Raw genomic sequence first — 27,386 nt, forward strand, 5'->3', positions numbered from 1 at the left:
GATGGAGATTAGGTTAAAAGGATGCTCACAGTATATGTCAGATTGTTGCAGTGGAGTTTCCTTAAAACTGAGAGCTGGGGTACAACTGCCTTGTGTTTCCTATTGTGTTGTTTTCCTCAATTCTCAATGCTATAGCTCTTTGTTTTGACCAGTAACTGCGAGTCAGCTGGAGAAGGATGTTAAACAATTGACAGAGTTTCTCTTTGTAAAGCATTACCCTAAAATCCAAGAAGTTGTTGCAGATAACTGCTGCAGAGTGCCAAGTGCCACGCTCCCAGTGCTTGTGACTCTGGTGTGCGCATCATGCAGACTGGCTGACTCTTCCTCATCACTCTCCTGCTCTTAACCATTGCTGTGTTTCTCTCCTCCTGACTTTCCACTTTGGTTACAGGTACTGCAGAGCTGCCACTTCCCTTCTTATTTCACTTTTGTCTATAGCTCAGTTGATAGCCCATGCAGTCTGCGGCAGAAGACAGAAAAGGCTAAAATTTCAAAGTCAGAGGAAAATGCTTGTGATGAAGTGCTTGTCTAAACTGGCAGGTACTACTTGATTTTCTTCTTACCCCTATGACACCTTGCTGAAATATGGACCTGAGTGCCATTGGAAGATTTCTGCCTTCCGAAGGCGTTAGGAGCTACAGCAATTCCCTGCTGGTTTGGGCCTGCTGGGGTTCCTGGTAGATGGCGATCTGTTGGACCAGGACGTGCTCTCTCAGTGTTAAGTTTCTTGTCCTCTCCACCAGATTGGTGCTCAAGACCTTTGCAGCTTTAAGCTGGGAAGGCTGAGAGGGAAAAGCCATGCTGTTTTTGGAAAACTGTGCTGTGGTTCTCAGAGGAGGTCCTGCCACTGCATTTGAATGATGAACAGTTTAGACTGAGTTGGATTGATCTCGTTGGTGCAACCAAGGGGTGTGGTTTTCCATCATCTTATTGCTATAACTAGTGAGATGAATACTGTTTGGTTGCAGGTGTCATGTGCTTGTCTGCCAGGTGCCAAAATAAATTAAACCTTTCTAGGTGCATAAAGGCTGCTGTCTGGAAGGGGTGGTGAAAAGCCAGGGCTCAGTGGCACAGGCTGACATCAGTTGATTTGGGCAGGCTTCATCCTTCAGCCTGTATGAAAGAGCTACTGGAATGGTTGTTGTTTGTCCTCAGATAGGCAGATTTCTGTGGTTCACAGCTGCTTCGTGAGTGTGACTTCAGGAGACTGTGATTCCTCTTTGTTAGTCTACGAGTCACATTTACCCCAGTGGCCTTGCCGTGCGCTGGTGCACGGAGTGAAATCGCATCCCTGCTGCCTCCCTGTGCAATTCCACGTTGTGAGCAGGGCGCCTCTTCCTCTGGAGCACATTCTTGGGAAACTGTCAGGAGGTAAGTTGCCAAGTTCTCTTCCAGTCCCCTTGGAAATTTCTGGTTTCCCAGCAATGAGGCAGGATCTCATCCTGGGACGCACTGGACCTGTCTTTGGCCTGATGCTCAAGAGGTCACAGGCATTGGTGCATTCTGCCTGTGAGTTAAGCACTAGCCATCATCTGCCTGCAAAATCTCATAATGCCAGGGACTTGCTCTGTGCTGGAATCACGTGCCTTTGAAGTTTACCACCTTGATTTCAGAGATGTGTTGTCTGACCCGGCTTTCTGCTGAGAGGACAAAATAAAGTCTGTGCAGAACTCACCTTTCTTATTTCCTTGAAGCCAGCACTCAACCAGCTTGTGTGGTTACTGTACACATCTTAATGTGTGAAACGAGAAAGGACTTCAGTGTGTAGCTGTAGAGGAAAAACCTTTCTTGATACGAGTGCAGCTGGTGGGATTTCTGCTGACTGTGTTTATGACTTGTGAAAGTCTCTTGACCAGGCAGGATTGCCACTTTTGCCACCAGTGTAGCTTGCCTGTGCTGGTGTTTTTTCCTGTCCAGAGCACGCAGCTCTGGTGGAGCAGAGCACGCAGTACCAGTGTCTCTGTTACCTGTGCAGCTGTAGGTGCTCTGGCTCTGCCTGCACAGCGGGATGTTGGAGGCCTGCTTTGGTTGAAGTCAGAAAATGGAGATTGGTGAGGATGAAGGATGCTTAACTGGCAGGTGGAGGCCTTTCAGTTCATCTGTCAGTTCAGGCTTACTGTACCAGGCAAGATGGAGAAACAGAGTAGTGTTTGTTGTTAGATCCTGGAGTGTTTGCAGCTGACTGATGAGAGCCAGAGAAAGGTCCCTGGTGTAGCACAGGGGCTTCGTGAGGCTGCCACAGTGCAAGCAAGCCTGCTGTAACCAAATCAGTGTTGTTGTGACTGACAACTCAGGTATATCATTGAATTCATTTAACTGCTTTGTTATGCAGTGGCTTGTCTTGTTTTCACTTGACTTGTTGCTGCGTTATTTCCTAACAGCAAATCTGACATACAGATGAATAGGAATTCAAAAGTGCTGCCTTGAAATTGCAGAGCTTAGATGTTACAAAAACATTTCTTTTGTATCTGTACCTATTTATAGAGCTAGCTGTCATGTAGACAGTTTTGGAAACGTAAAATACCACAAGATTCTCTCTGTGCAGGCAGAAAATGCATTAGATCAGATAGGTCATATGCTTGTTTTAAACATAAGCTCTGTTTAAAGCAGAGTCAGGCATGACTGATTAGTTAGTAAGATAAAGAGAATCTTGGAAAGGATGTGGCATGTATGAGTGATGTGTAAGATGCTCATTAAAAGCCAAGAAAACCCAAAGGGGTGTCTTGTTTTCTTGTAGGTTTTCAGAGGAACAGAATCCATGATGTGGCTAATGGAGCTGTGAAACAAGCAAGGTCCCATAGCTCCTCATGCTGTGGGAGAAGGGGATGCTTTTAAAGCCCGACTTCTTAAAGCTTTCAGAGATTTCTCTGTTCCTGCTTTGCCATTATCTGAAGTGTCTGGGCTGGCCATAGCCTCTAGTTAGACAGCTTCTCTGGTGGCATTAACAAGCATCGCACAACAGACTTCTAAACTTATCCAAGGCTGTGTTTTGCCTAAGAGAGTGCACCAGTATTGCATACAGGTCTTTGCATGTTCCTGCTGAAATGAGAAATAAGCTGACAAGGCCAATGGTTGCATCCAGCATTCCTTTCAGTGAATAGTCACAGTATTCAGATTGGCCTGTGGTCACAGTCCTGAACAAAAAATCTCAATGTGTCTGTGTGGGCAAGCTGTTACAATGAAAAAGGAGCTCATGGCTGTATAACAAATATAAAATTTAATCCTGCTAACTTCCTCTGAAAAAGGAATGATGCTTTCAGGTTCAGAACAGCCTCTCGTCCAGGAGCGTGCGCTCTCGTTTGTACAAGCTGTCTGATACCAATGTGTTTCACTTTTTAAAGAACGTAAAATAAGATAGTTATACATCATTATTTTTTAATGACTTAAAAAAAAAAAAAAAAAGTGTTTTTCTCCAGTCTAGGACTACCTAGTTTCTGGGCATTTCCCCAGAGCAACTGTCTTCTTATTATCAGTGCGTCTCCAGATCCTGCTGAGCAAAACAGCCACTTTGCAGGATCCAGGACCACTGAAGGGGTGAGTGGAAAAGCCCCTAGATGTCCTGTGGTTTTGGCCTGTACCATGCCAGGAACAAAATCTGGAAGAGCCAAAAGAGAGGAGGAAATGGCCTACCTGATTTTGACCAAAATAAAACTTTGTTTTGATTGAGTTAGAGTGGCTTAGCCTCAATTGTCTTGGTCCTCACATGTCCTTTAGGTCTCACCAATTCACTGTTCGGAAGACAGAGACTGTTTGAGTTGGTTTGCATAACAGCTCTGTAGCTCTAGTTTGCTCTGTGGCTTTGCTAAGTTTCTGGTTTGTCTTGTTCTGTCCATCTATAGGCAGTTGCCCTTCTTTCTTCCATCCTTTAGGATGGACACTGCAGCAGCTACACCTTCTGCACAGCACATAGTGTGCATGTGTACTTCTATTTAACTGACATGAGCTAGCTGACTTCCATCTTCAGCTACTCTGGACTTGCCTTTCTTCCCCACCTGCTCCTCAACAGCCTCTTTATGAACTACTGCTATTGTGCTGAGACCTGCAGCCCCGCAGAGCTGGATTGGCATCTACACAGTCCTTACAAGCACAAATAAATTGGTAGTTTTGGAAAAACCTTTCTAGGTCCTGAATTGAAGGTTTGTTTTCTTTTATTCTAGCAGTGGTTGTAAGTGCTCTTAAAAACAGCGTTTTTACACTTGCTGAGCAGTCATTTCTTTTGAAAGGAGAGGGGTAAGAATAACCATCTGAAAGACAGGGTAGGATTTCCCACTTTGTGTTTTCTACTGTGCCTGCTGTCAGAATGAGCCCAACATGGGCCCCCTGGAAATGCATAATAACCACCATTTAGCCTCACTGACACACCTGCTGCTGTTCAAAAGCCAGGTAAGGAGAATAAGCGGTTCTTCAGGGCTTCAGTGTACAGAAGAAGTGCTGCACATGTATTGTAATAGGGAGATTGAACACCGGGCTCCTAGCAGCAGCATTTTGGAGGACGTGGAGCGAGCTGTGCACACAGGCTGTGTACAATCTCTCCTAGGTGCACTTTTGTAGCAGGTTTTGCTGAGACTTGTTAGGAATGAGACATGGGCTGAGCCCCCGAGGTCACCCGCCTCATTTTTCTGTGAAAAAATAATGTGTTACCTCCATTATTTCATTACTGTTAGCATACTGAGGTTCATGCCAGAAATCGTACATACTTTGACAGAGTGATTCTGACAGTGTCATCAGGTGGTACAGAAGTAAACTCAGTCCCCCTGAGTTTAACAAACCCTAATCTGTGATTGAAATCACTGAGGCAGACATGTTACAGCTCTTCTTTCTACAAAGCTGGCATCAGTTTGCAGCTCTGAGAACTTGAACCCTAAAGCTTCCATCATTGATTGGGTTCAGGGATGTCTTCATCTCTTCCCTCCTGGGTGGACATCATCTCAGCAGTAAATAATGCCAGAACTCTCAACTGCCGCAGTGATTTGTTCTGATAAATGCCAGTTTTTTTTCTGTTCATTAGTAGCATTCTCAGGCTGGAGTTGGAGAATGTTTTATAATTCTGAAGGACTCTTAATAATTGCCTGCAGTTAGAGAATAGTTGCAGTGTTGGCTTGAGGTAGCATAGGCCACTTCAAGTACTCACTCTTGTTTCGGATTATTGGTGCCTTTTTTAAGTTGTTGCTGTCCAGAACAAAGGTTTGTAATAATGGTGTCTATTCAAAGGAAATATTTATGTTGTTGGACACCTCTCCAGTTTGTCCACTAGTGCAGGCTGCCTTCAAAGTGGCCCTGTGGTGTCTTTTTTCAGACAACATCAAGTGCCTCTGAAGGTAGCTGATGGGATCTGCTCAGGTGGGGAAAGAAAACTTAGAATAGAGATGAGTTTTGTCTGGTATGTAGTGTGCAGTGATGACCTTAAGGAAGGAAGAGGAAGAATCTTGGGTTGTGCTGCAGTAGGATAAATGTGGAAGGTGTACAACCTACATCTAATGCAGGTGTATATTTCTAAATGTGCTGAGCTTTTAAAATGAGTGCATCAGAACTCAAGTCTAAAACCTGAGAGCAACACATTCCAGTTCCAGAGTAGAAAGAGTAAACTTGCACTTGAGTTAATGGCTGAGGACTTCCCCCATTTTTCCCCATCTACTGTTTCATCCTTTGCAGGAGGACGTGTGTTTAGGTGGGTATCAACTGTAACACCTGCTGTTGGACAAAAACTGCAATTGCAGTTCTATTGTTGCAATTCTACAACTGAAACTAGTAGAAGCATCTTTTTTTTTTCGTCCTGCACATTTTCCATACGTTCCAGAAAATGTAGGTGATGATTCTCAGTCCGCCCAATGGCGGTGGTATCCTCATACAGGTGGAACTGTAGGACCAGGCAAAGAGTGCTGTAATGCCAGAGGCAGTTTGCTGTAAGCACAATCTTTTCTTTGTCTCGCTTGTCTGAACATCTGACCAGAAGACAGAGACGGATGTAACCAGGATACTACAGATGGGAAGGACCTCTCTAGAGCTGAAAGCTGGCACTGGGGATGTGTGAGATGCTGAAATAAAGCAACATGAACTACAGGCCTGCTTTTGGATGGTAAAGGCAAACAGTGAACTTGATCAGAGTAGTTTCCTGACACTAACCAGTGCTGTTCAAGTTTCCCACCAGCACCAGTACAAGGACAGTGGTGAGCTGAGTTTAAAATGGACACTAATTGCTGAGTGTTGCAGGAGACCTTTTGAGTGAGTTAATTTTAATCTAAATTTTATTCCCAGCCGTTGATAACTGTGGAGCACATGAAGGGGGAAGAATGTTCTTACGAGTGGGTGAGCCTCGAGCAAACCCGACAGTACAGACCAGGCGATAAATGAAGTTAAAGCTGTAGTAACAAGCCTGGGGAAACGAGCTCAGTGTGTAGTTGTCCAAAAAAAGCCCAAGTGAAAGCAAGAAGTTGTGAGGAAGGGCCAGCTCCGTGCCACTGCAGCAGCTCAGTTCATGTGCACCGTCTGTGTGCAGCAGCTGGGTGCTGGCAGGTTGCTAACAGCTTCATGCAACACCAGGTTTTTAAGAAGGGCTTAGCCTCCCACACCCTGAGCACACCTGCCTTATGGAGCAGGTTTTATTTCACACAAAAGTTATCTGTGCGATTCTTTTTTTCGCAGGGGAATGCAGAGTTTCCATTTGTGCTGCACTCTTACAGCTGTCAGGCAATACAATGCTGTAAACCCTCTGAAACAGATTTCTTCCAAGGCCTAAATTTAACAGGATGCCCCAGAGAATTATCTCTTTTCATTTAGTTTTATTTATAATCACAGTAATGAGTTGAGTATGGGCTTTAATGCTTTGCACTTAAATTTTTCTGGAAATGAAAAGCTTGTGTGCTGATAGCTAAGAAAACAATCCTGAGTTTCTAGTCCATTTGTGGCTAAGCTATTGTTTGTTTTAAGGACAAGAATAAGCCATTGAGTCAATCATCTGTAAGCGTTGCTAAAAGTTTGGAAGAAGCTTTGGTGTAGGGCTGTGACTTGCTCAGGTAAGCACAGTGCAAGCTGGTGAGCTATGGCACTTGTGCAGAAGGAAAGGAAATGATTTCCCGAGCCACCCAGCCAGCACTGAGGAGTTGTGTTGCCACTTCACGATGGGAAATGAACCCTCCCCATGCTGTCCCTGTGACAGACAGCTGGCCAAGGCGTCGTGGTGTTTTTTGGGAATTACTGGCACTTGCTGTGGGTGCCCTTTGCGTTCAGGGCAGTGTTGAGAGAGCTCCCTGCAGCAGGAAGGTGCTGCTGCCTTCACATGCACGAGGTCTCTCTGCTGGTGCTCAGCCTGACCTGCTACGTGCAGCAGGAAGGCTGATGGCTCCTAGGGCACCATGCGCTGCAAAACCCATGGCTCAAACCAGGCAGGAGCGCACAGCGAGAGGGAGCTGCTGAAAAGGAAGAGATCGTTACCAATTACTGCTGCTTGTGACGTGAATCTGGGACATGAGTGTGCAGGGGCAGACTGCCTGGATGGGTCCAAACTGCAGTCTAGGAACTGTTAGGGTAAGCCCTGCTTCAAGAAAGCACTGGAAGGTGTGCTTGGTGGGGGAATTGATATTTGCTTTGGTTGTGCTTTTATTAAGTGTGTGCCTGCTGAAATGAGAGGAATGCTCTTGGGTACAAACACACGTGTGAGCAGGTCCAGGGAGCCTTGTGTTAGATTTATAACACTTCCAGGAGAGGAGCCAGTCCACTTGTGCCTTTATATTGACTTTCCTTGATCCTCTTTGAGGGAGCAATTTGGAATCCTTACTTCTAGAGCTGTAAGTGCTAAACATTTTCACATTTAGCAAATGCAAAACCAGATACTTATAAATAATACTGTTAAAGTTAAGAAGTGAAAGACTATTAAGTTCATAATTTATACATTCGATTTTAAAAAGATCACAGGACTTTGAGTTATGTTAAACATCTCCTCAAAGAAGAAACAAAAGTACTTTTCAAAACCTTCTGGGATTCTGCTCCAGACTGTGTTCTGTTCACAGGTGGGAGAAGGTAGGTTGTGGAATTTGGCATTTTGTATGATTCTCACCTGGCCTTCACTTGCATATGGCACACTGATACATTGCTGGAGTCTGTGCAGGACAAAATAGACCTCTTTCCTCATCCCAGTTTTGAAACCTGCTCTGAATTCTGACTGAAGGACAGGGAGGGGAAAAAAGGCTGTGTGACAAAGTGCAGCATGTTAGAGGTTTCAGCCGCCTTTGCTAAACTGCAGTGCTCAGCTCCTGTCTCCTGCCATGTAAGTCAGGGAAGAAATGTTTTGTTTCCTTGCAAGTGTTTGCTGCAAAGCTGCACGTCCCAGCTCGTTGCCATACGCTGCCCTTTTCCATGGTGCCCACTGGCCACCTGGCTTCTTGCTGTGTGTTGCAAACATGCAATTTCTCATGTGGTTGAAGTCGCCAATTTCTGGGCAGAAGAGAGTAAAGCAACAAGGACAAGCTGTCAAATAGCTGCTGTACGCCTGGGTGTAGTTAGGTGCCCAGAGCTAACACACAGAGGAATCCTCTTCCTATAGAACAGACTACTTCTTCCTTTCCTTTTAAATGGTTGTTGGTTTTTTTGTTTTTCCCTCAAAGTTTTGTGTCTTCTAGCTGATTTCCCTTACTAGCCTTTCATTTTTCAGCTTCCCTAAGATCACCTCTTTGCTGATTCTTTCTGCTCCTTATCTGTACCACTGAGTCAGGAGTACCATCAACCGTAAAGGTAGATGTGATGCTTCATAGCAGCCAACAGCAGGTTTTATCTACTCTCTTTCCACTCCCTTTTCATTGCTGCATAGGTCACAGTCTTGAGCCACCAATAGTGAATGTCTGAGTGCAGCAGTGCCTTGCAGAGCCCTTTTTTTTTCCCCTGACTTGCAGACAAGTGAAAAGCAAATGTCAGCCTGCTGAGCACATTGGAACATGAAAGGGGTCGTTCAGGTTTTTGTGCCATCAAAAGGAAACGTTATTTGCATGGACTGGCAGTAAGCCACATAAATAAGTGAACCTGCATTAAGATTACTATCTTGGCATGTGAGAAAAAGTGAAATCAGAAGGAAATGAGCTGCAGAAGGGAGAGGAGAAGGAAGTGGTCTGCTTTTGATGGCAAGAGCACATGCTGCAAGGAACAGCAGTGTAAGTACAACACATGGGGCTGCAGAAGAGTTGGTCTTTTGCAGTAACTCATGGAACATGAAGTGGTGTGGCACGCTTCTGAAAAGCAGGGACATGAGAAAACTTCCTGTGGATGGTGGCTTTTGCTGCTCAGAAGTGATCTTCTTTCAGAAGTCATGGGAAGGTGCTTCCTCCTGAGCTGCGTATATTTCTGCTTGGATTGGAAGAGCCAGTCTGAGAGGTGGAGGGCTCTAAAGCCATCACTGCTTGACAAGACATTTAGTAAAGCTCCGATGAAATTCTAGACCTGTTGCTGCACAAGTAGTAATAGTAGTGGTAGCAGTAATAATTAATAAGAAGAAACTCTCGACTTTCAAAGCTGTACAAAAAACTGGTGACTTTTGTCTCTTTCATCCATTGCATTCCGTGTGTGCCAGTGCTGTGTTTCCTTCCATTTATTCCTGACACATGCACTTAATTTCAGTGGAGTTTGCTTTCAAGCATGTCCATCTACTTTGGCTACTTCAAAGAGCCGTTTTGGACTGTCAGCTGCTTAAAATCTCACCTGAAAATTAAGAAGTAATTTTGGTGGTTATGGAGAGGAGAGGGTGGGCGAGAAGGGGCTGCTGCTGGCACGTAATGAATTTGTGTGAGCTCTCTTGCTTTCTATCACCAGCAACAAAACTGGTTGAAGTTCATGTGCTGCAAGAGATACGGCAGTTGTGTAAGTACTCGTAGCTGGAGGAGAGCAAATGCGATGGAAATGATACGTTCCCAGTTGTGTTTCACCACACGTGATTTTTTTTGTTTGATTTCCTGTTTGTTTGTGTCTCACCACGAATGTCCCTTCCTCGTGGGAGACTCACCCGCTGTTCTTTGATCTCCACAGTTTGCAACTTCATGTCCCACGAGAAGTGCCTCAAGAATGTCAACATACCTTGTTCATGTATTGCTCCCAGCCTTGTAAGGGTGAGTAAGCACACACTGTTATGTCTCTTTGTTGTCATAATGGCACAAATTTATCACTAAGTAATCTGTGTAGTACGGCTGTGGCTTGCTGATGTTGTAATGCTTAAATCAATTGTGTTAGTCATCACTGAAGCTTTCGCTGCTGTTCAGAGGCAAAGTCTGACATTTCCTTGAAAACTTCCCTGCTGCAGGAGGCTGTAGACAGTCTGTCTTTGAAGAGCAATTATTTGCATTCTTTAACTATTACTAGACATTTTAAATTGTGTCATTACCTGGAAATCTCACAGCAATGGATGGGGGTGCCTGATGGATATCAGTGCTCTCAGGAAACCATGGCGTATCAAACTTAAAGAACTCTGTATAACTCACTTTTTTTTAACAGTGATTACATCTCACTGGGAAAATGCTAAGTTTCCCTGCCTAGTGAAGGGGCTGTGTTTGGCTTCTGTTGATTACCGATGTTAAGAACTTGTTTGCTTACTGTGCCTAGAGAATAAAGTCCTTGCATTAAAAGCACAACATTTTAAAGTCAAATCAGGGCTTCACTAAATGGTAAAAATTCACCTGGATTTATTTTGGCTAATAATAAAATCTTGGCTTTTTAGATGCCCTGTGAGTTTTTCTCCCACACAACTTTGTAATAATTGCTCTTGAAAAACGGTTTGAAAGATAGACTAATTTTGAAGATGATAATATGATGCAACTGTAGTATTAAGAGTCTAAAATGAGGAGAAAATAGTGTTTTCTCCACTTGGGAAGGGGTGACAGAAAGGGTAGAAGGGAGGAAGCAGGCGAGAACCTTCTTATACAAGGGGAAAAACATTACAAAGTATTATAAGGAGCAGATGTCAGTTGCAGTGTTGTAAAATCAGAATGCATAAACTGTGGACGTTACAGACCTCCCTGACTGAAAACAGAGTTGTGAGATATTCACTGCTACGCAGATCTGTGAAGCTTGTGAAGGGAAGCTGCATTCCCTTCTTCGTACACAAAAAAAAGCATTACAGGTTTCTTTGCATTGTGGAAACCTGGTTAGGGGATGGGAGGTTTAAAAGGCACATCACTAGAGTTACAGGAAGTTAGCCAGTCATTGTTATTTAATGTGCTTTGCCCTAGATGTTAATGCAGTTCAGCCTTTGCTGCACACTTCATCTTCCCCACACGCTTTCGTCTTGGGAAATGTAATTTAGATTGGCAAAAAAAAAAAAAAAGAAGTCTGACCCACAACATTGCCAGTGGAATAATGAGAAATATTGCCGTTAGTCTTAGAATCCACAGCAAATGCTGTGGAAATGCTATTACTAAGAATGAGCATCCCTTGCTGTTTCAGAATGCTGGCAGTCAGTCGTTGTAGCATGGGAAAAGGAGTGATGACTCAGACTGTGCAGGGATCTTTGGAGGAGTGGTACATAGCCAGCTGAGAAGCATTCATCTTTTTTCATAGGCGTTTAAACCACCTTGTTGTGATTGTTTCTTTTGTGAATTACTGTAGATTTTAGTTGTTCAAAATAATATTTCTTGCTTTGCTTTCGCATGGTGAAAATCCTACATTTAAACACTGGACATCATGGACATCAGCTTATGATTTTTTCCCTTGCCAATCCCCGCTTTCTACCTGTCCTAACACAGATTGTATTTAGTTGTGTGTATTTTACAGGTAAAATCCAGGCGTTCTTGCTGCAGGAGTAGAACATCTCAGTGCTGGTGTCTGTCCTGGGAGCTGCTGGCAGTTTATCACTGCTGTATTTAGCTGTGAAAAGTCTTGTGCTGAAACCTGTGTTGAGTTGTACTGATTATGCCTGAAAAGCACCAGACTGTCCAGACAGAACAGCACAGACTTGTCCTCCTCGAGGTGCTCATCCAGGTTGCATTGGTCCTGGTCTCTTGTGTGAGTGAAGCCTGCCCCGTGGCAGGTGCTGTTACACACGTGGGCTCTGCTGAAGCGAATTTTAGCTCTGCACTTGCTTCAAAAACGTAACGAAGCAAAAAACAAACGATGATTGTTTATCGAATGTCTGGGGAGTTTGTTTTCTTCCATCAGATAACTCGAATCTGTCTTTTTATGGAAACGTCTGATGTAGAAGGAAGCACGGATGGGATTTTTTTCCCTGATGCTTTCCTCTAGCATGTTATTATTCTGTGTACCCCAAGACGAAGATATACTGTTTTTAATCTCAGATTTCATCCAGAGAAAGGGGCAACTGTTGAAGCTCACTGTGCTGCGTGTCATTCCTTAATGCCAAACTATGAGAGAATAGTTTTTCAGCATGCAGGCCATGGAAACTTTTAATTCCTGAGACCAGGGCTTCCTTCCTGGGGTCGGGTGAGTGCCCTCAGAGACAGAAACGCGTCAGGGCTGCATCCAGTCTCGGATCATTCTTGATGAGTTCACTCTCCAGGCGGCCCTGAGGCTGCTTTTTTTCTGTGCCGTTGTTGATCTTTCTCACCTGCACATGCTGTTCCAGATTGGATCCAGATCGTGATGTTTTGAAATGGAACGTCACGGATCACAGGCTTCTGAACCCACCTGTGTTTTTATGATTTCTGAGGGATGTGGTTTGCTCCACTCTCTGAGATCTCTGCAACTCCTCCAAGTTCAGACTCTTCTCCTCGTGTCCTCGCAGGTATTTGCCTACTTTGAGGCATTGGAAAAGAAAAATCTGAGCAAAGGACAAAATGACAAAATGAAAACAGAAGCTGAGTGGGTGTCCAGTGTCAAGTTTCCTTCGTTAGGTTGGAATGAGTTACAAGTTTGTTGCCTTTTAAATTTACCATATAAATGCGTGGGGTGTTTTTTATATAACTATACTTTAAAATTAAATGGAAATGATAGTATAATAAAAGTAGCTGTAGTGAAATTAGGCATTTGTGATGGTTGTTTTTCCTGCAGTCCTGGCTGCATTGATGCATTGCTGTAGTTGTTTCTAAACACTTCCACTTCAGGAAGGGCAGGTAGAATTCAGGAAACTTCCTTCAGTGCTTTTCTTCTTACGGCCAGGTTGCCTGGAGTGGAAACATTGTGATTTAGGTCATCAACTTCTTATGAAGATCATAATGCTAAAAATGAGATGTGGCTTGTGGTTCAGAGCTTGGGTAGCAGCTGCATTCTCAAGTTGTGGTTCTGAATGAGAAGATTTTGGAGCTCACAGAGGTTTGTGCTGGAAGAGCAGGCTTGCTGACCTGAGTCTTTCCCTCTGGGTGCTGTGTCCTGCAATTGGCTGTGTGGGTCAGTTCCTTTGTTTCTCATAATCTGCTAGAAAAGTTGAAAATCGCAGAGAATAAAGATTATTCAGGTTAGGGTAATGACAGCCAACAGTGTAAGCTGTTCTGAATCGGGCCCTTCGTGCTTAGTAGTCACACAACAGCAGCATCCGTTTCTTCTGCAGCTCAGAGGCTTTCATTCTGGGATGCAGCCTCTCTTTCTCCAGTTTCTTTGTCTCCTTTTTGGTATAGAGTTTTTGCCCCACTCATCTTGTTGTACATAAGTGCTTTTGGAAGAAGGAGGGAAGGAGTTAGATCTGCAACGGGAAGTTAAAGGCAAAAAAAATGAATGCTTAATATTTTTCTAACATTTTATGAAAAATAGTTGCATGGGGGAATTTTGTTTCTCTCTTTATTCTTCCCCTTTTGTTTCGCTGTAGTGGAAAGGCTCTGTTAGTTATGTGTGTGCTTTTTCACCTGTGTGGTCTGTTGTAGGAGAGCTGCTTTATTTAGCAGGTGGATGGGACTCAGTGATCTCTACTGTTGGTCTGTGGCTCTGGGTTTCTGTGTCTGCCATAGCAATGGTTGGACTCCAGACTGATCTGATTTTGCCGGGGAGCTTCTTGAACGGCCTGGCTACCTTCTGCAAACAGGTCTGACCCCCAGCTCTTCAACACTTGGCCCATAGCTGCATTGTGATTCAAATGCAATTGCCTGGGGCATGCCAGCCACATGCTACAATTCAGCAGCAGGTGTAAAACGGTTTATTGGTAATCCTTACCTTGCCCTAAGTTTTCCGCTTTCTCTTCCCCAAGTGATAGCCAGACACTGGGGTAAAAGGGGAGGGCTGGCACTGTAGTTCATGAACTCCAGGTCCGCTCGCTGCAGTGTGCAGTGCTGGTGCAAGCTGCCTGGTAGCTTAAACACTTCCAGAATAGCCCCATGGCTGCACCAGTGACCCTTCAGATTCAGAAGGGATATGGAACGTCCCTGAGTTTGTTTCTGCTAATTCCCCGTGCTGATCTTGATAAAAGTTAATTTCCACTGTAGCAATAAAAGCAGGGAGTGATGGTGCTTTGCACATCAGCTTCTCTTTCCAGCATGAGAAGAGCTAACGGAAGCAACTCTTAATTACAGTGCAAAGGTCTTACACAGATCTTCCTTCCATAGAAGTACAACAGAAGCACAACAGATTCCTGATTAGAAATGGTATTTAGTTTGCTGTGCAGTTCCCATCCTTGAGAGTCCTTCAGAGCTACTTTGCAGATGAGTAGCTGAGGTCTAATGTTCTGTCACGGACATCTGTAGCGTGAAGAAATGGTTTCTGGATATACTGAGGTTACATGTGGATGTGTGCCTCATTAGCAGCAATTAATGTTTTGGTGTTTAAATTACTTTTCTCTCCTGACCTACAGTAAGTTATTGTTTCAGTTGGTATTCTTACTCACTTTCAAAACTTCCATATGGAATTTGCACTTGAAGGAGCTTTGTAGCAGCAGTTGATGCAGTTTCAAGCAAGTGGAATAGCTGTCTATGGATGCTGAGCAATAAGTAATTAGCTGAAAAGATTCTAACGCTGGAGAAAGCTGAGTCGCAAAGTTAGCTTCTCTTAGAGAGAGCGTGGTCTTATGTGGCTACTGGAGGAGGACATGGGTTCCAGTCGGATCTGATCACCGCCGTGGAGCAAAGGTGTGGGTATCATCATGAGCCCTGAGAGCTTTGGATAGGGAAACGTCAGCATGTGTAGTTGTGTTGTTTCAGAAACACCTCCACGTCTGGATTGTTACTGACAGTTTTTTTGGCACTCTGTAGCAGTCCAGTGTTCTGATGCTGTAGAACAGTCCTCTGAAACTAGCCTTGAGGGCAAATTTTGAAGTAATTTGCTTCCAAGCTAATTTTGCCTATCGTAAAAATGAGCTGAAAACCGATGACTTCAAGTTAAATTCTCTTTGCCCAGCCTTTGGAGGCACTCATGAAAATGTTTGTGTCTTTGACTCTGTCCGTGAGCCATACGTTGTAGATGGCAGCTGGGCTGCTCTCTATGCAGGGATTGCATTTCAGTGGAAGAAGGTGTTAAGCTGACAACTTGGTGTTGCCCCATGCATTTCAAGATGAGGAGCAGATTAAAAAAAAAATCCTTTCCTGTGCTTTTATTCTAAAGTTTGCAGTAGCTTGTTGCTGGAGATGTATTTGTTGCTGTTCTTTATGTATGATGCAGTTGCATGGTTTTGTGCTCTGCTCTTGCACAAATTGCGCTGAAGGGATAGGAATCAAGCTTTAGATTTCTGTAGAATCAAATTTCATTGCTGGCTGATACAAACTGCTATAGAAATGCATAGCAGAAATGCTCTGGATTTCTTACCAGGAGGCAGCAAACAAAATCAGGCCTAGGAAGATCCTGTGCGTCAGTACAAGGTCATTTTGGAGATTATGCTGGAGTGTTGGTATTATATTTTCTCTTGATGGATTTCTGATCAATAGCATGAGGGCACCTAGATGTCACTTAGTGACTTCACTAGTCAAAATTTTCTGTATCTATCTCAGGAAATTGATCTTAGTGGTTTGCATAAAGTAATTGGAGGAGCTGAATTGAAAAAGAAGTTTCGATTCTCATCAATTATTCACTTCCCTTCTGTGAGCCTCCGTCTGTGTCTGTAGTTTGCTGCACTCGTACAGGTGAATGTAAATCAGTGAATCACAGACAGCATTTCATGTGCTGACATGGAGCCTCGCTGGCTTTCCCTGTCTTAAGAGTTTGGTATTGTTTAGGTATCGGATGCTTGGAAATTCTTCAACAATAAAAGTAATGTAGTGAGCTGCTAGGAAAAGCAGCGTGTGATTGATCAGCTGGCTCCTTGTGCTGTACTGGCTGCTTTCCATGGTGGTTTTTTCACCATCCCTCTCCTCCTGCAGGCTCTACAGTCTTCTTTGTACATACAGTTTCTAGAGCAAGTTAGAAGGAGCAGTGCTAATAATAAAAAAAAGCTTGTTTCTCTTGTTTCTGAAAGCAAGAAGTTGAAGGAAACAATTCTTTTTTTCTTTTTTCCACCCCACGTTCCAATCAGTGTTTCTTTTCTTTTTGGGCACTGGCGCGAGTCTTTAGAAGGTCATCACCAGGGCTGGAATAGAACTTAGACTGCAGAATTTAGGCTTGTCTTCTTCCTTTTAGCCTTCTAGGTAAGAGTGCCCAGGCCCTGGAGAAGTTTGTCCCTTGTCAAAGTACAATCTTGCAGTCTTTTCCAAAATAAACGCTGCTTTGCACAGAACTGTTTTGATGTATGGAGTGTCCTTCTTCTTCAGATAACTTTTCTTCCTTATTAAACACTGTGGCAGGAATTAAAAGTCTGCCTTTCTGTGCCAACTGTAAGATAAAATAGCCAGACTCAAGGCTGGGAAAGCGAAGATTTAGATTTCAAACGCTGGTTGTTGAAAGGATTGCAAGTACATGCCGGGTGTCCAAAGCACATTATTGAGCTAACAAAGGTCTCTCTTGATTTACCTCTTGATTAAACTTCCAGCAATATTCTTTCCCTCTCAGGTTACATCTGGCAGTTTTATCTTGCTCATTTCACTGTTGGTGCTCAGAGTACAGGGTTGTTTAGCATAACTGTGCCTATGCTTTCAGGGGCACAAATAGAAGACGGAACCAGGCCTCCATCAGTGGACAGGACATTTTAGGTCTCCAAACTCTGTTTCAGGATGTGGCAGATTTATTGCTAGTTTTTCACAGGAAAACTCCACAAGGAAAATACTCAAATCCTTCTCAAAACTTTGTTTGCTCGTGCATCGTGTAGGAAAAGGTCTCTGTGGCTATGTGCACCTGAAGTCACTATTTCTTACGCTTTTTCTGGGGATGACTGATGACGATTCATGCTTACAGAAGCCACTTGTTAGCCCTCACGAGTCTTTTTTTTTTTTTTCTTTTTGTGATGCAGGAGCAATAAGATAGACCAGATATGTTTGTTAGGAAGGGCTTGAGGGTTGCAAAATGCAAGTTTGAAAACCTGAAAAGTTACTAAGTTATTTGAATTCTGACACCTTAGAGATGCAGTTACGCTTCTCTGTTGTAATGCAAATGGCAAAGGTATGTATCTTGTAGGAATAGTGATCTCTGGAGCAAGCATGAAGCTCAGCTGTATTCCTTCATAGAATCATAGAATGCTTTGTGGCCACATTCACCCTTTACAAACTGTCTTGAATGTGTCTTTGGAATATTTTCTCTGAGGAGATGTATGTAAGCAGTTGTAACTGTTTCACAGTTACAATTCAGTCATCAATTCTTTGATTCAGTTTGGATTGGAAGGGACCTTAAAGATCATCTAGTTCCAATCCCAGTGTCATGAGCAGGGATGCTGTGTTAGTATTCATTTTTCTTCTTTTTTTCACTGTCCCGCCTCCACCCGGTTCTGTAGCTTTCAGTCTTTGATATGGACTGTGGCAGTATTGAGCTTTTGTAAACTGCCTTGAATGTGTCTTCAGGGCATTTTGTCTGGGAGTGTCTATGTGCAGCTATTACTGTTTAATGGTCTTTGATTCAATTAACAATACTTAAGAGGTCGGCTGAGGTTTCAGGTAAGTTTGAGCACAGAGGAAGTCTTAGCATTCATGGTGCTGTGAATCATCAGGACTGGCACCTAAAGCTATTGTCATTTATTTATATATTCAAGTGCAGATTTATGTAGATACAGATATAAATGTATAATATTGGTTCTCAGGCTTACTTAAGCATACTTTATATATACTGCCCTGCTTTGCACGACAGAGCAGCTTCTGTCGGCCATGAATACTGTTCTGAAAGCTGCAGCTGACGATGTTCCATGTGTTCTTCTTCCACAGATTCCAGTTGCACACTGTTTTGGGCCTCCGGGGCATTACAAAAGAAAGTTCTGCACGGTGTGCAGGAAGTCACTGGAGTCACCTGCCTTTCGATGCGAAGGTAATTTAAAATGCTCCATCTGTGTAGCCGTCCAGTAGTGTGTATGTCATCCAGGGATGAGTGCTTTGCATGCCCTGCTTGTGTGTATGCACATCCACGTGTATCCACATGCACATGTGTACGTATGTACATGTGTACCATAATGCCCTCACTGTGTTTTTGAGATTCTGTTATCCATTCGTTGGCAATGGAAATGTGTGCGTAAAATGTAAGGCACCTCAGATCTGTGGTGTTGATGATGTGCTGTAAGTCCATGTGAGAGAGGCATGCAAAGAATGAGAAATTATTATGGCTAAGTAAAGACTTCCTCTGTTGAAATAATTTCTTTTTTGTTGCATGGAACTTCAGGTTTTTGTGTTTCTGAAACCTTCCTCTTTCTACAGAAGAATGGAATATAACTGTGTGTTACTTGTCTTGGATGTCTGCTGCTTTCAAGGGGAATGAAGTGCCTTTTGTGGGAAGAAACCTGATCATTTATCAAAGTAGAACTACTCTTTGTGTTCTGCCATAAATTCTCTTAAAAAAAGTAATTTAAGAGATCACCTAAGCACCATGATTTCATAATTCACTGATTTGAAACATACGTTTGCACAGGTACTTCACTGATTTTGATGGGATTCTCCCCTGACGCTCTTGTCACAAACTTCTGTTGGTCTTCGTTAGGTCGATGTTCTGAGGTTCAATAGAATGTAGTGTTTTAAATGAATGCTAGCTGTGAACTGTTCTTTTTTCTGGCTTTGTTTTGTTGTTTGTTTTATCTTTTAAAAGCCTCCTGAGGTAGATTTGGGATGCTTTCAGGATGGGTCTTGTGCTGCAGATAATGTCTTACTTGATGCAGTCACTTAGGTGCACGTGTAGGGAAAATGTTTCCCTTTGATCAGAGAATGTAGACTTTAAATTATGCCGTGTTTGTTGTTTTTGGTGGGGTTTTTTTTTTGTGCTTCTGCTTTTATCTGGTGAGCTGCATAACAAATCTAAGATTTGTTCTACTGACGAATTGGAATCTGTCACTCAGAATAGATTGCGTGTGAGCTGGCTGCTGTAGTGCGATGGTCAAGGAGCTACAGATAGCACAGAGCCTTTTCCCGTGACCTGTTGTTAATGGCTTTCAAAACTGGCATGACATGAAATAAACCAAGAATTTGGAAAGAAAACTTTCTCTAGCTGTGTCTTCTGAACTCTTGGAAAGAGCTTTAGCGTAGTGATCTGTCTTACTTCAGGCTTTATACATTCTGCCTTCATCAACCCCGGCCTTCTTACAATCCTAATTATACTGTATTACTTTTGTACCTGTTGCAAGTGAGTGTTTTTTTTCAGAGGCTTCCAAGAAACATGTGAAATCACCTAAACTACAGTTAGGCAATACAAATGTGTAGGCATTTTTTTCTCATTCGTTGAGGATTCTGAATTATGTTCCGTGGATTCAACAGACTGTTTTTGTTTTGCATGGTGTGACTTTGCTGTTCCGTGTTCTGAATACCAATTGCTCTACAACTTTTATTTCTTTGCCTTTTCAAAAATGTAGCTCTATTGAGATTAATAACATCTATGGGAAAGAAATAATCCTTTCTTTCCTCTCCAAAAGTGATTCTAGAATTTGTTTTAGAAATCAGCTTTCAAATGTAGATGTTAGACTTGCTTCCTTTCTTGCTGATTTGTGGTGACTATGCTTGATGCTACAAGTCTGCTGTTGGCTATGATGTTCTCCTTTGATGTTGAGGTGTGAGGAATTATTCTTGGAAAACTTGGTGAAACTAAAGCAGAAAGTGCTGCTAACATGAAGTTACTTTTTCTAAGCAAAAGGCTGACATGGCTGGATGCACTTTCAGAACAATTGGCAAAGGGTGCTTTAGGCTCTCTGTGCCTTGCAATGTCTTTTTTTGGTTTTGTGTTCTTTTTAAAGGAAAGTTATCAGACAAACACTGTGTTTGTGTGGTAGGGCATCTGTTTTCAGAAACTAGCATCTATGCATCTTAACTCTTGATAAGACTGGATACCAAATTTTTATTTATTTTTTATTTTTTTGCCTATGAAGTACATGAACCAATCTCTGCTGACGTTTATTACCTGCTTTAATAACAGTTCTTGCTGTAGCATTCACTAAAAACTTCAACCCAGACTCAGGATGCTGGATGTCCCATTTTCTTTGCTTTCCAAAAAGGAATGGAAATAAAAGAGGAAATTGGAGACCAACACAAACATTTGTTAATATTGGTTGCTTTGTAATAGTTTCTTTTCAAGCATCATTCAGGAACAGTAAGTTGTGAACTTCTACTTAGTGAGTGTGTTTTGTTTATCTTTTTGAGGAGCCTGGGTAGTTTCTTAAAGGTTGTCCTATCAAGTTGATATTTCTGAAATACATTCACAGCACTTCCATGATAAAGCTGAACGGAAAACCTTCCACTATGACTTAGAGAGCTGTGTAGGTTATGGAGGTGCTGCTAAGGATGGTACTGGTAGGCATGCAGATTGGAATGGCTCTTTACAAGTGAACAGCCTTATCTTTCCCATCAGTGGGATTGCTGCCTTAAAAGCTTACTCCCGTGACGCTCCTGCCCTTCACACACACATATTTTCTTTCTAATTGTGAGTGGAGGTTGGTGTCAGTAGCACCAGGGGAGAAAATACTTTTAAAACCTTCTGTATTCTTACCTGCGATTGCAGAGGGCAGTGTGTGGTTGTGTTAGCAGAGTTAATGATGCAGAAAAGGTTTTCATTAATTCCTTGAAGCCATAATCTGGTCGACAGAAGCCTTTGCCATTAGCGAAGCTGTGACTCAAAGCACCTAGTTTTCCTAGTGGCTGAATTTATTGAGCAGTAAAATATGCCTGTTCTGTCTATAAGCACAGTTTAGGGGGGAGCATGAGCTGAGGAGGAGCTGTGTCACAGCTCAGGTAAGATTGCTGAGCTCAGGAGAGTCCCCAGGAGGAGAACAGCCCGTGAACATTGAGATGGCTGTGCTGCAGTGTGGTGGCAGATGATGGCTTTCTTCAGGGCTGGAGTAACTCAGTGTTGGTGCAACCACCTTTTCCAGAGCTCTTTCAAAATGAGGTATTACACATCAGGAGATGGAATACTGTTTTCAGAGTGCTTTCTGGTAGCATAGACAACATTCGCAGTTCTGCCTTTCAGTCTTCAGGTTGCACTCTTCAGACTGTTGCAGCATGCTTGGATCAATCACCAATGGATCAATTTACAGTGAAAAAAGTTACACTTGGAGAATCTTGACTCTTTCCTCTTACTTTTGTGTGCTTAACCAAGAAGTTGAATGCCTTCCCAGAGTGCTCGTGTAGACAAGCTGCTTTAAAAAGCAGCTAGAAATATTTCTTTTTCATACACCCGTGTGTCTTCCTTAGAGAACTGGCCTAGCCTTTGCGATAGATAGAATAGATATTCTTTGCAATAGAAGCTAGATATTGAAGTCTTTTAGCTGGTTTTTTTTTTTTTTGTGTTTGGGTTTTTTTTAGCTATTTTAACTTCTTTCTTCCTATGCACTCTTTTTTTTCACATCTGATATATCAAGTTAGATTTTAAGAAATAAAGAAACCTACCCAACACACTCAGGCTTGACTGAATCTTCTGGCCGAAGTATCTCAGGTATTTTGGAAGGTAGTGTGAAGCCTACTTAACAGAAAGCTGTAAGAAAAATTGTCATTTTCCTTTTCCTGACAACAAAACTGTGATTTGCAATGTGCTGCCACAGCTTAGACAGATTTCCAGGATGAATGCACCTGTTTCTTCTGGATGAGTTTAAAATTCAGTGCTCATCCAGTAATGAAGAGGATTTATTTCCTGAGCAAATGAAGCATTGAGGGCGCTGCACTCTGCCCCTCACCTGCTGGGGATCCATTGGGTTTGGAAAGGGTTTGGAGCTTGCTTTCAGGAGGATAGTTTACATTAGGCTCAATACTTGATGTTCAGATGCAGAACTTTCTGTTCCTGCTTCTAACATGGAGTTTTTTGGATTTGATTAAATCAGGGTAGACTTCAGGAGAGAGAAAACTACAGCAGGCAGCTCTTCCCATGAGAAGGTGATACAAAGCTGTAATAAGCCAAACAGTTGCAACAAATTCAGCTTGCTGTATGAAAAGGCAAGTAGTAATTGCAAGCAAAGTTAGCTCAGCCTTTCCTCACGTTTGCTGCATTAATGTAACACAAAGGAAACGGAGCCACACTCAGGGTAGTGCTGGTAATCTTTTATTGCCTATCTTCGCTGAACAGAAGAGAGAGTGAAAGGATGAAAATATGTTGCAGAAAGGTACTGGAGATGGTATAGGAGAGAGGGAGGAAGGAAGAGAGGAGGTGCAGGAGCCGAGAGACTCTGATTGTGTTGTTTTCATCATTTCAGTCTGTGAGCTGCATGTCCACACAGATTGCATCCTGTTTGCTTGCAGTGACTGCCGGCAGTGTCACCAGGATGGGCACCAGGACCACGTAAGTGTCAGTTTGTCTGCTGCAGAAAGTGCTCACGCTTTTCCACTGCAAAAGTAAGGGCTAGAGGCGTGGGAGACAAGAGTCCTGAACGTTTTGTTTTTTGTTTTCTGGGTGTTTGTTTCTTTTTAATTTGCACAGGCTGACAGTTAACAAAGCTGTTTTGCAGCTGGTGGCTATGGAATGTGTTGCAGATAGTGTGTTGCAGATAGAGATAGTGAACTTGAGGTTTGCAGAACCCTTGCTGAAAAGTCTGCACAGTGTATACAGTGTCCTAATTAAAAGCCGAAACCAATATGCGGCATCTTTCTAAATACTTACATTGCAGAAGTTGGTATGAAATTATGTTTTTCCTGTAGAGTAAGCTGTTCCCTGGTGAACATTATGACATTTCTGTCTTCCTGCAGTCTGTCAGAGATGAGACTTCCTGACTTCCCACTGCCCAACACACGTGCAGCACTGCTCTTCCAGGACTTACTTTTCAATCTTTAAGAATGTTTAGTTCTGGTGGACTGCAGAGACAAAGCAGTGTGTAATAAATGTTTGGGTAGTTTGATAAGTTCTTTCTGTGAAATACAAGATTGTTGAGGGTCTTACTTTTAGTGAAAAAATAACACTCCAGATCTGCTTTCTTAGAGGTTTTTGAGTTACTCATTTAAAATTGGGTTGAAGGTGTTTCTGTAGCTGTTGTCAGGTGTAATCCTGCTAAGCTGTGATGTTTCCTACCAGGACACTTACCATCACCACTGGAGGGAGGGAAACCTTCCTTCAGGAGCTCGTTGTGAAGTTTGCAAAAAAACCTGTGGCTCTTCTGAGGTGCTGTCTGGCATGAGATGTGAATGGTGTGGCATCCTGGTACGTTGTTGGGTATATTTGTGGGAACCAGGTATATTTTTATATATGGAAAATGTATGCATATGTGAAATACTTACGTGCGTGTGTGTCTATATCAGTTGGTGCCATGCCTGCCCGTAGCAGGGGAGCTTAGGCTAGATAATCCTTAAGGTTCTTTCCAGCCTATTTATGAAATAGGAAGAAAATGTTTTGTTTTTTTTGTTTCCCCTTAGGCACTAAAATGAGCAGTTTGCAAAATCACAGTTAATGTATGAACAATGGAATTAAAATTAAATGGAGGCTAACTTATGCTTAAAGCTTTGAGCTTGTAAGCACGCAGTTAATTTTGATGCACAAAATCTGAAGCTCTTTTAGTTCACACGTGTTCCAAAAGGTCAAAGAGTTACATTCCAATATGCATATTCGTCTGCCAGTACCGAATAGCCCTAACCTGGAATTTCATTTTCAGTATCAAACGCCAGCTTCTGTCTTTTTTTTCCTTCCACACCACTGATGCTTGATTCCTCTGCAGTGTGACTGTGTCCTTCAGTAGCCTTCATGAATGCCAAGCTGCTGTGCAGATCAGAATTAGTCCCTCAACTGAATACTACCTTTTGTTGAAAGATGATTGCGGTGTAAATTAGCACCACATGCAGGTGGGAACCGAGATGTGCATCTGGTGAACTAAGTCAGTTTGTCATATAATGCAGGGTGAGGCACACGATGTGGCAATCATTTGAAATGGAAGCCTGACGCTGTGCAATATTTCAGATATCGTTTGAGTCATTTATCTATTTATTTTAAAAGTAGCGTTTTTCATATTTGGAATCTGATTCATGATTTCTGAGGTGGCAGGAGCTCTCTGCAAACAGCCTCACCAACGTGATGTGCAGCATGGCCACAGTTACAGGGCATGCGTGGTCAACAGTAGTGGAGCACCTAGGACAATGAAAAAGACAGAAGCAGGCCAGATGTGTCTTGCAATAGAACTTCAAACATGTCTTACCCCAGAATTTTGCAAGCTAGTACTTGCCAGCAAGTTGCCTATATGCTTACACTAAAATCAGGTTACTGCTCTTTAAAAGTTCTTCAGTTTAAGCTGTCTGCCTTTCTCATGTACCTCAGGAAGCATCCGTGTAGGACAGAAGATCACGGCCTGAAATCAGAATTCTAATTTTTCCAGATATCTGTCTAAAATTTACTAGGTTGCAACAGAGCAGATTTGTCATACTTGTAGTTTCTTCACTTGTTGAAACTTTCCACCGTTCCTCGTTTAACAACTCGATGGAACAGAATTAAAACCTAGTGTGAAACAATGGCTGATGTCAAGAAAGTGACTTACAAAAGGTCTGTAAACATCCTCGCCAGGTTTTTGCCATTGCAGAACATACTTTGTTACATACACATTCGCTTTCTTGGTGTTTCAGATGATGTCTAACTGATGCTCCTGTTCACAGGCTCACGCTGCTTGCTACGTAGTTGTCTCACCAGAGTGTACCTTTGGACGATTAAGGAACATGATTCTTCCTCCGAGCTGCGTGCAGTTATTTTCTCGCAACTTCAGCAAGCTGCACTGCTTTCGAATATCAGAAAACCTGCAAACAGAATCAGGTAAAAGCTTCTGAAGCTGCGTGCAGCTAATTGATGTGTGTGGTTAACCTGGTGCTTTGGTCCTCCGGAGCCCACGATGGCTGATTTTTGCAGATTCTGTGGCAGTGCTATAGCTTTTTGCTGATGTGATGGGCAGGGTAGGGGTTGTAAATGCATGGTGTGCAAACTGCTGAAACTTCTGTTTGCTGCCGCAGGGCGATGGGAAAGCTGCTCCTTCAGTAGTGAGCATACAGAAAGTAAAAATCTAAACTCCAGAAATTTTCTTAGCAGATTATTGTTTGCATAAACACTTGCTGATATACCTGCTTTGTACTTAGCTTGTGATGTGTAAGAATATTGTTATTTGCCTCTCTTCAAGTGCTTCTGTGCTGAAAGTCATGTATTTAGCAGGGTAATGTTCTGCTGCCATCTAGAGTGTATGTTTGTTTAGCAGCTCTTTAGGATCAAGGGATTCTTTTGAACCACTGAAGTATTTTTTGATTGATATTTTGGTTCTGTTTCTGAATACAATACACAAAGTAGGTAAAATACAGGTCTTGAAAGTCGGATGTTTGCAGCTGCTCTTTTCTCAGTCTGACAGGTTGCTCTTGAGCTTTCTGCTTCGAACTCCGTTCTGGGGTTGCATTTAGTGTGCTTGTTGGCAGTTATGTGCTGTAGGAACCGTGTGCTGCTGTACTCAGAAGGTAAAGCAGCAGTGATGCTCCTGCAGGACGACGCTAAGCCTACGCAGTGTGCATACACTGAAATGAGCTGTGAGACTGTGCAGGGCCAGGGGGAGTCTTATTTGGCTTGTTTCTTGCTGGGCCTGATTTTTCTCAGTGAATTATTGTTCTTTTTAATGAATTTGCCTCCTCACCAGGGGAAGTACGGTACGTACTTGGAAGCGATGCCGTCTTTAATTCTTCCAGTTTAATACCAGAAATAAATAATCCAGATGAGCTCGTTTATATTAGGAAAGTCCTTACGAATCTTGATTTGTGTGTTGTTTGGTATTTGACAAGTCTCCCAAAAGCTTTAGTGAAGGAACGTTTGTTATTATTAACAAAAGTTAATCAAGGGCCTTTTTAACAGCCTGTTTTGGTCTGGTGTCTGTGATACTAAACAAGTTTATCTTTGAAACAGTGGTGTATTCCTTTAGTTTGTCGGACTTCAGCTCCTTTTTTTAATTTGTAAATCACTCCTAAATGAAACTTGAATACAGACCAGCATGATGGGAAGCATCCAAGGCTACAGCTGTGCTTTCTAGTTTCTCCTTCATTATTTTAAGTGATGAAAGGGAAAGATTTTCACTTCAGTGTAGAGGACACTTGTTAACATACGGGTTTTATTATTCACATTCGAGGTATTGTAGTAATAATGTTGTTTGCATTCCTTTAATTAAAATGTGCATCTAGTACTTTGAATCAGAAGAATGCTGCGTAGATCAGCCGTTCGCAGGTCAGGGACAGAGTGGAGGGGAAGGAGAAGTGCCCTGATGCTGTTGTACAGTAATGCTGTGTGGATGGATTGGTCAGTTGTCAGTGTGCCCTCAGTGGCCCTTCTTATCCAAAGCCTAATGCTGAATCAAGTGATGTGAGATCGCTGGTGTCTGTTAGCCTGGATGCATCCGTGCTGGAGCCTCTGCGTTCCTTCTCACACACACAGCAGCTCATATGAAGGAGGAGAAAAGAGCCTGATACCATAATGGTAACTCACCTTGGGGTGAGAGGGGAAAGGCCATGTAATCTGATGTTAGATGCCATTTGAGACTGAAGTTTCATGCGTGCCATTCCGTGCCTGCCCCACAAGTCTCCTGCCTTAGTGTATTTCAGAAGTGTTCAGAGAACTTCATTACAACAGTTTCACGTTGCTGTTTGTGTAGATTTCCCTGCTATCCGGACTGAGAAAGAAACCATAAAAGGAAGATACCAGTTCTTTTCCACCTAACCTGAGAAAAATAAGAGAGTAGGAAGCGGTCAGGAATTATTTTTGTTTATTTTCTCATTCACTTTTTTTGAAGTTTGATTTTGCTTGCAGTGAAATTGTACAAAGCATTCCAGTTTGAAACTTCATCCATAGATCACTGAAAACAAGGAAAATATTTCAGTTACTTCCATATTAAAGAAAAAAGTACGTAAAAAACCCAGCTCAAATGTTTTGCTGTCGGCTGTTCCCAGCGTCTGTTGAAGCATTAGCCAAGTGTTCTGTGGGTTGCTTGGTCTCCAGGGCTCCTGCTGAGTACTGTTTTTCACGTGTTGTAATTCTGCTTCTTGGAAGGATTTCCTCTATTAGGATTCTCGTCTCCC

The 27,386-nt window shown here is 42.8% G+C and overlaps 1 protein-coding gene across 1 annotated transcript in view; it reads left to right on the forward strand.

Moving 5' to 3' along the window:
- Window positions 1-27,386, forward strand: part of DGKQ (diacylglycerol kinase theta) — an 83,670-nt gene that overhangs the window by 12,565 nt on the left and 43,719 nt on the right. The window contains 5 exon segments of the mRNA XM_048932085.1: window positions 10,009-10,088; window positions 18,126-18,225; window positions 22,574-22,659; window positions 23,386-23,511; window positions 24,948-25,101. Of these exon segments, the coding sequence (XP_048788042.1) occupies window positions 10,009-10,088; window positions 18,126-18,225; window positions 22,574-22,659; window positions 23,386-23,511; window positions 24,948-25,101 (546 nt within the window).

This window comes from Lagopus muta, chromosome Z (genome assembly GCF_023343835.1).
Source record: "Lagopus muta isolate bLagMut1 chromosome Z, bLagMut1 primary, whole genome shotgun sequence".
NCBI classification, from domain to species: domain Eukaryota; kingdom Metazoa; phylum Chordata; class Aves; order Galliformes; family Phasianidae; genus Lagopus; species Lagopus muta.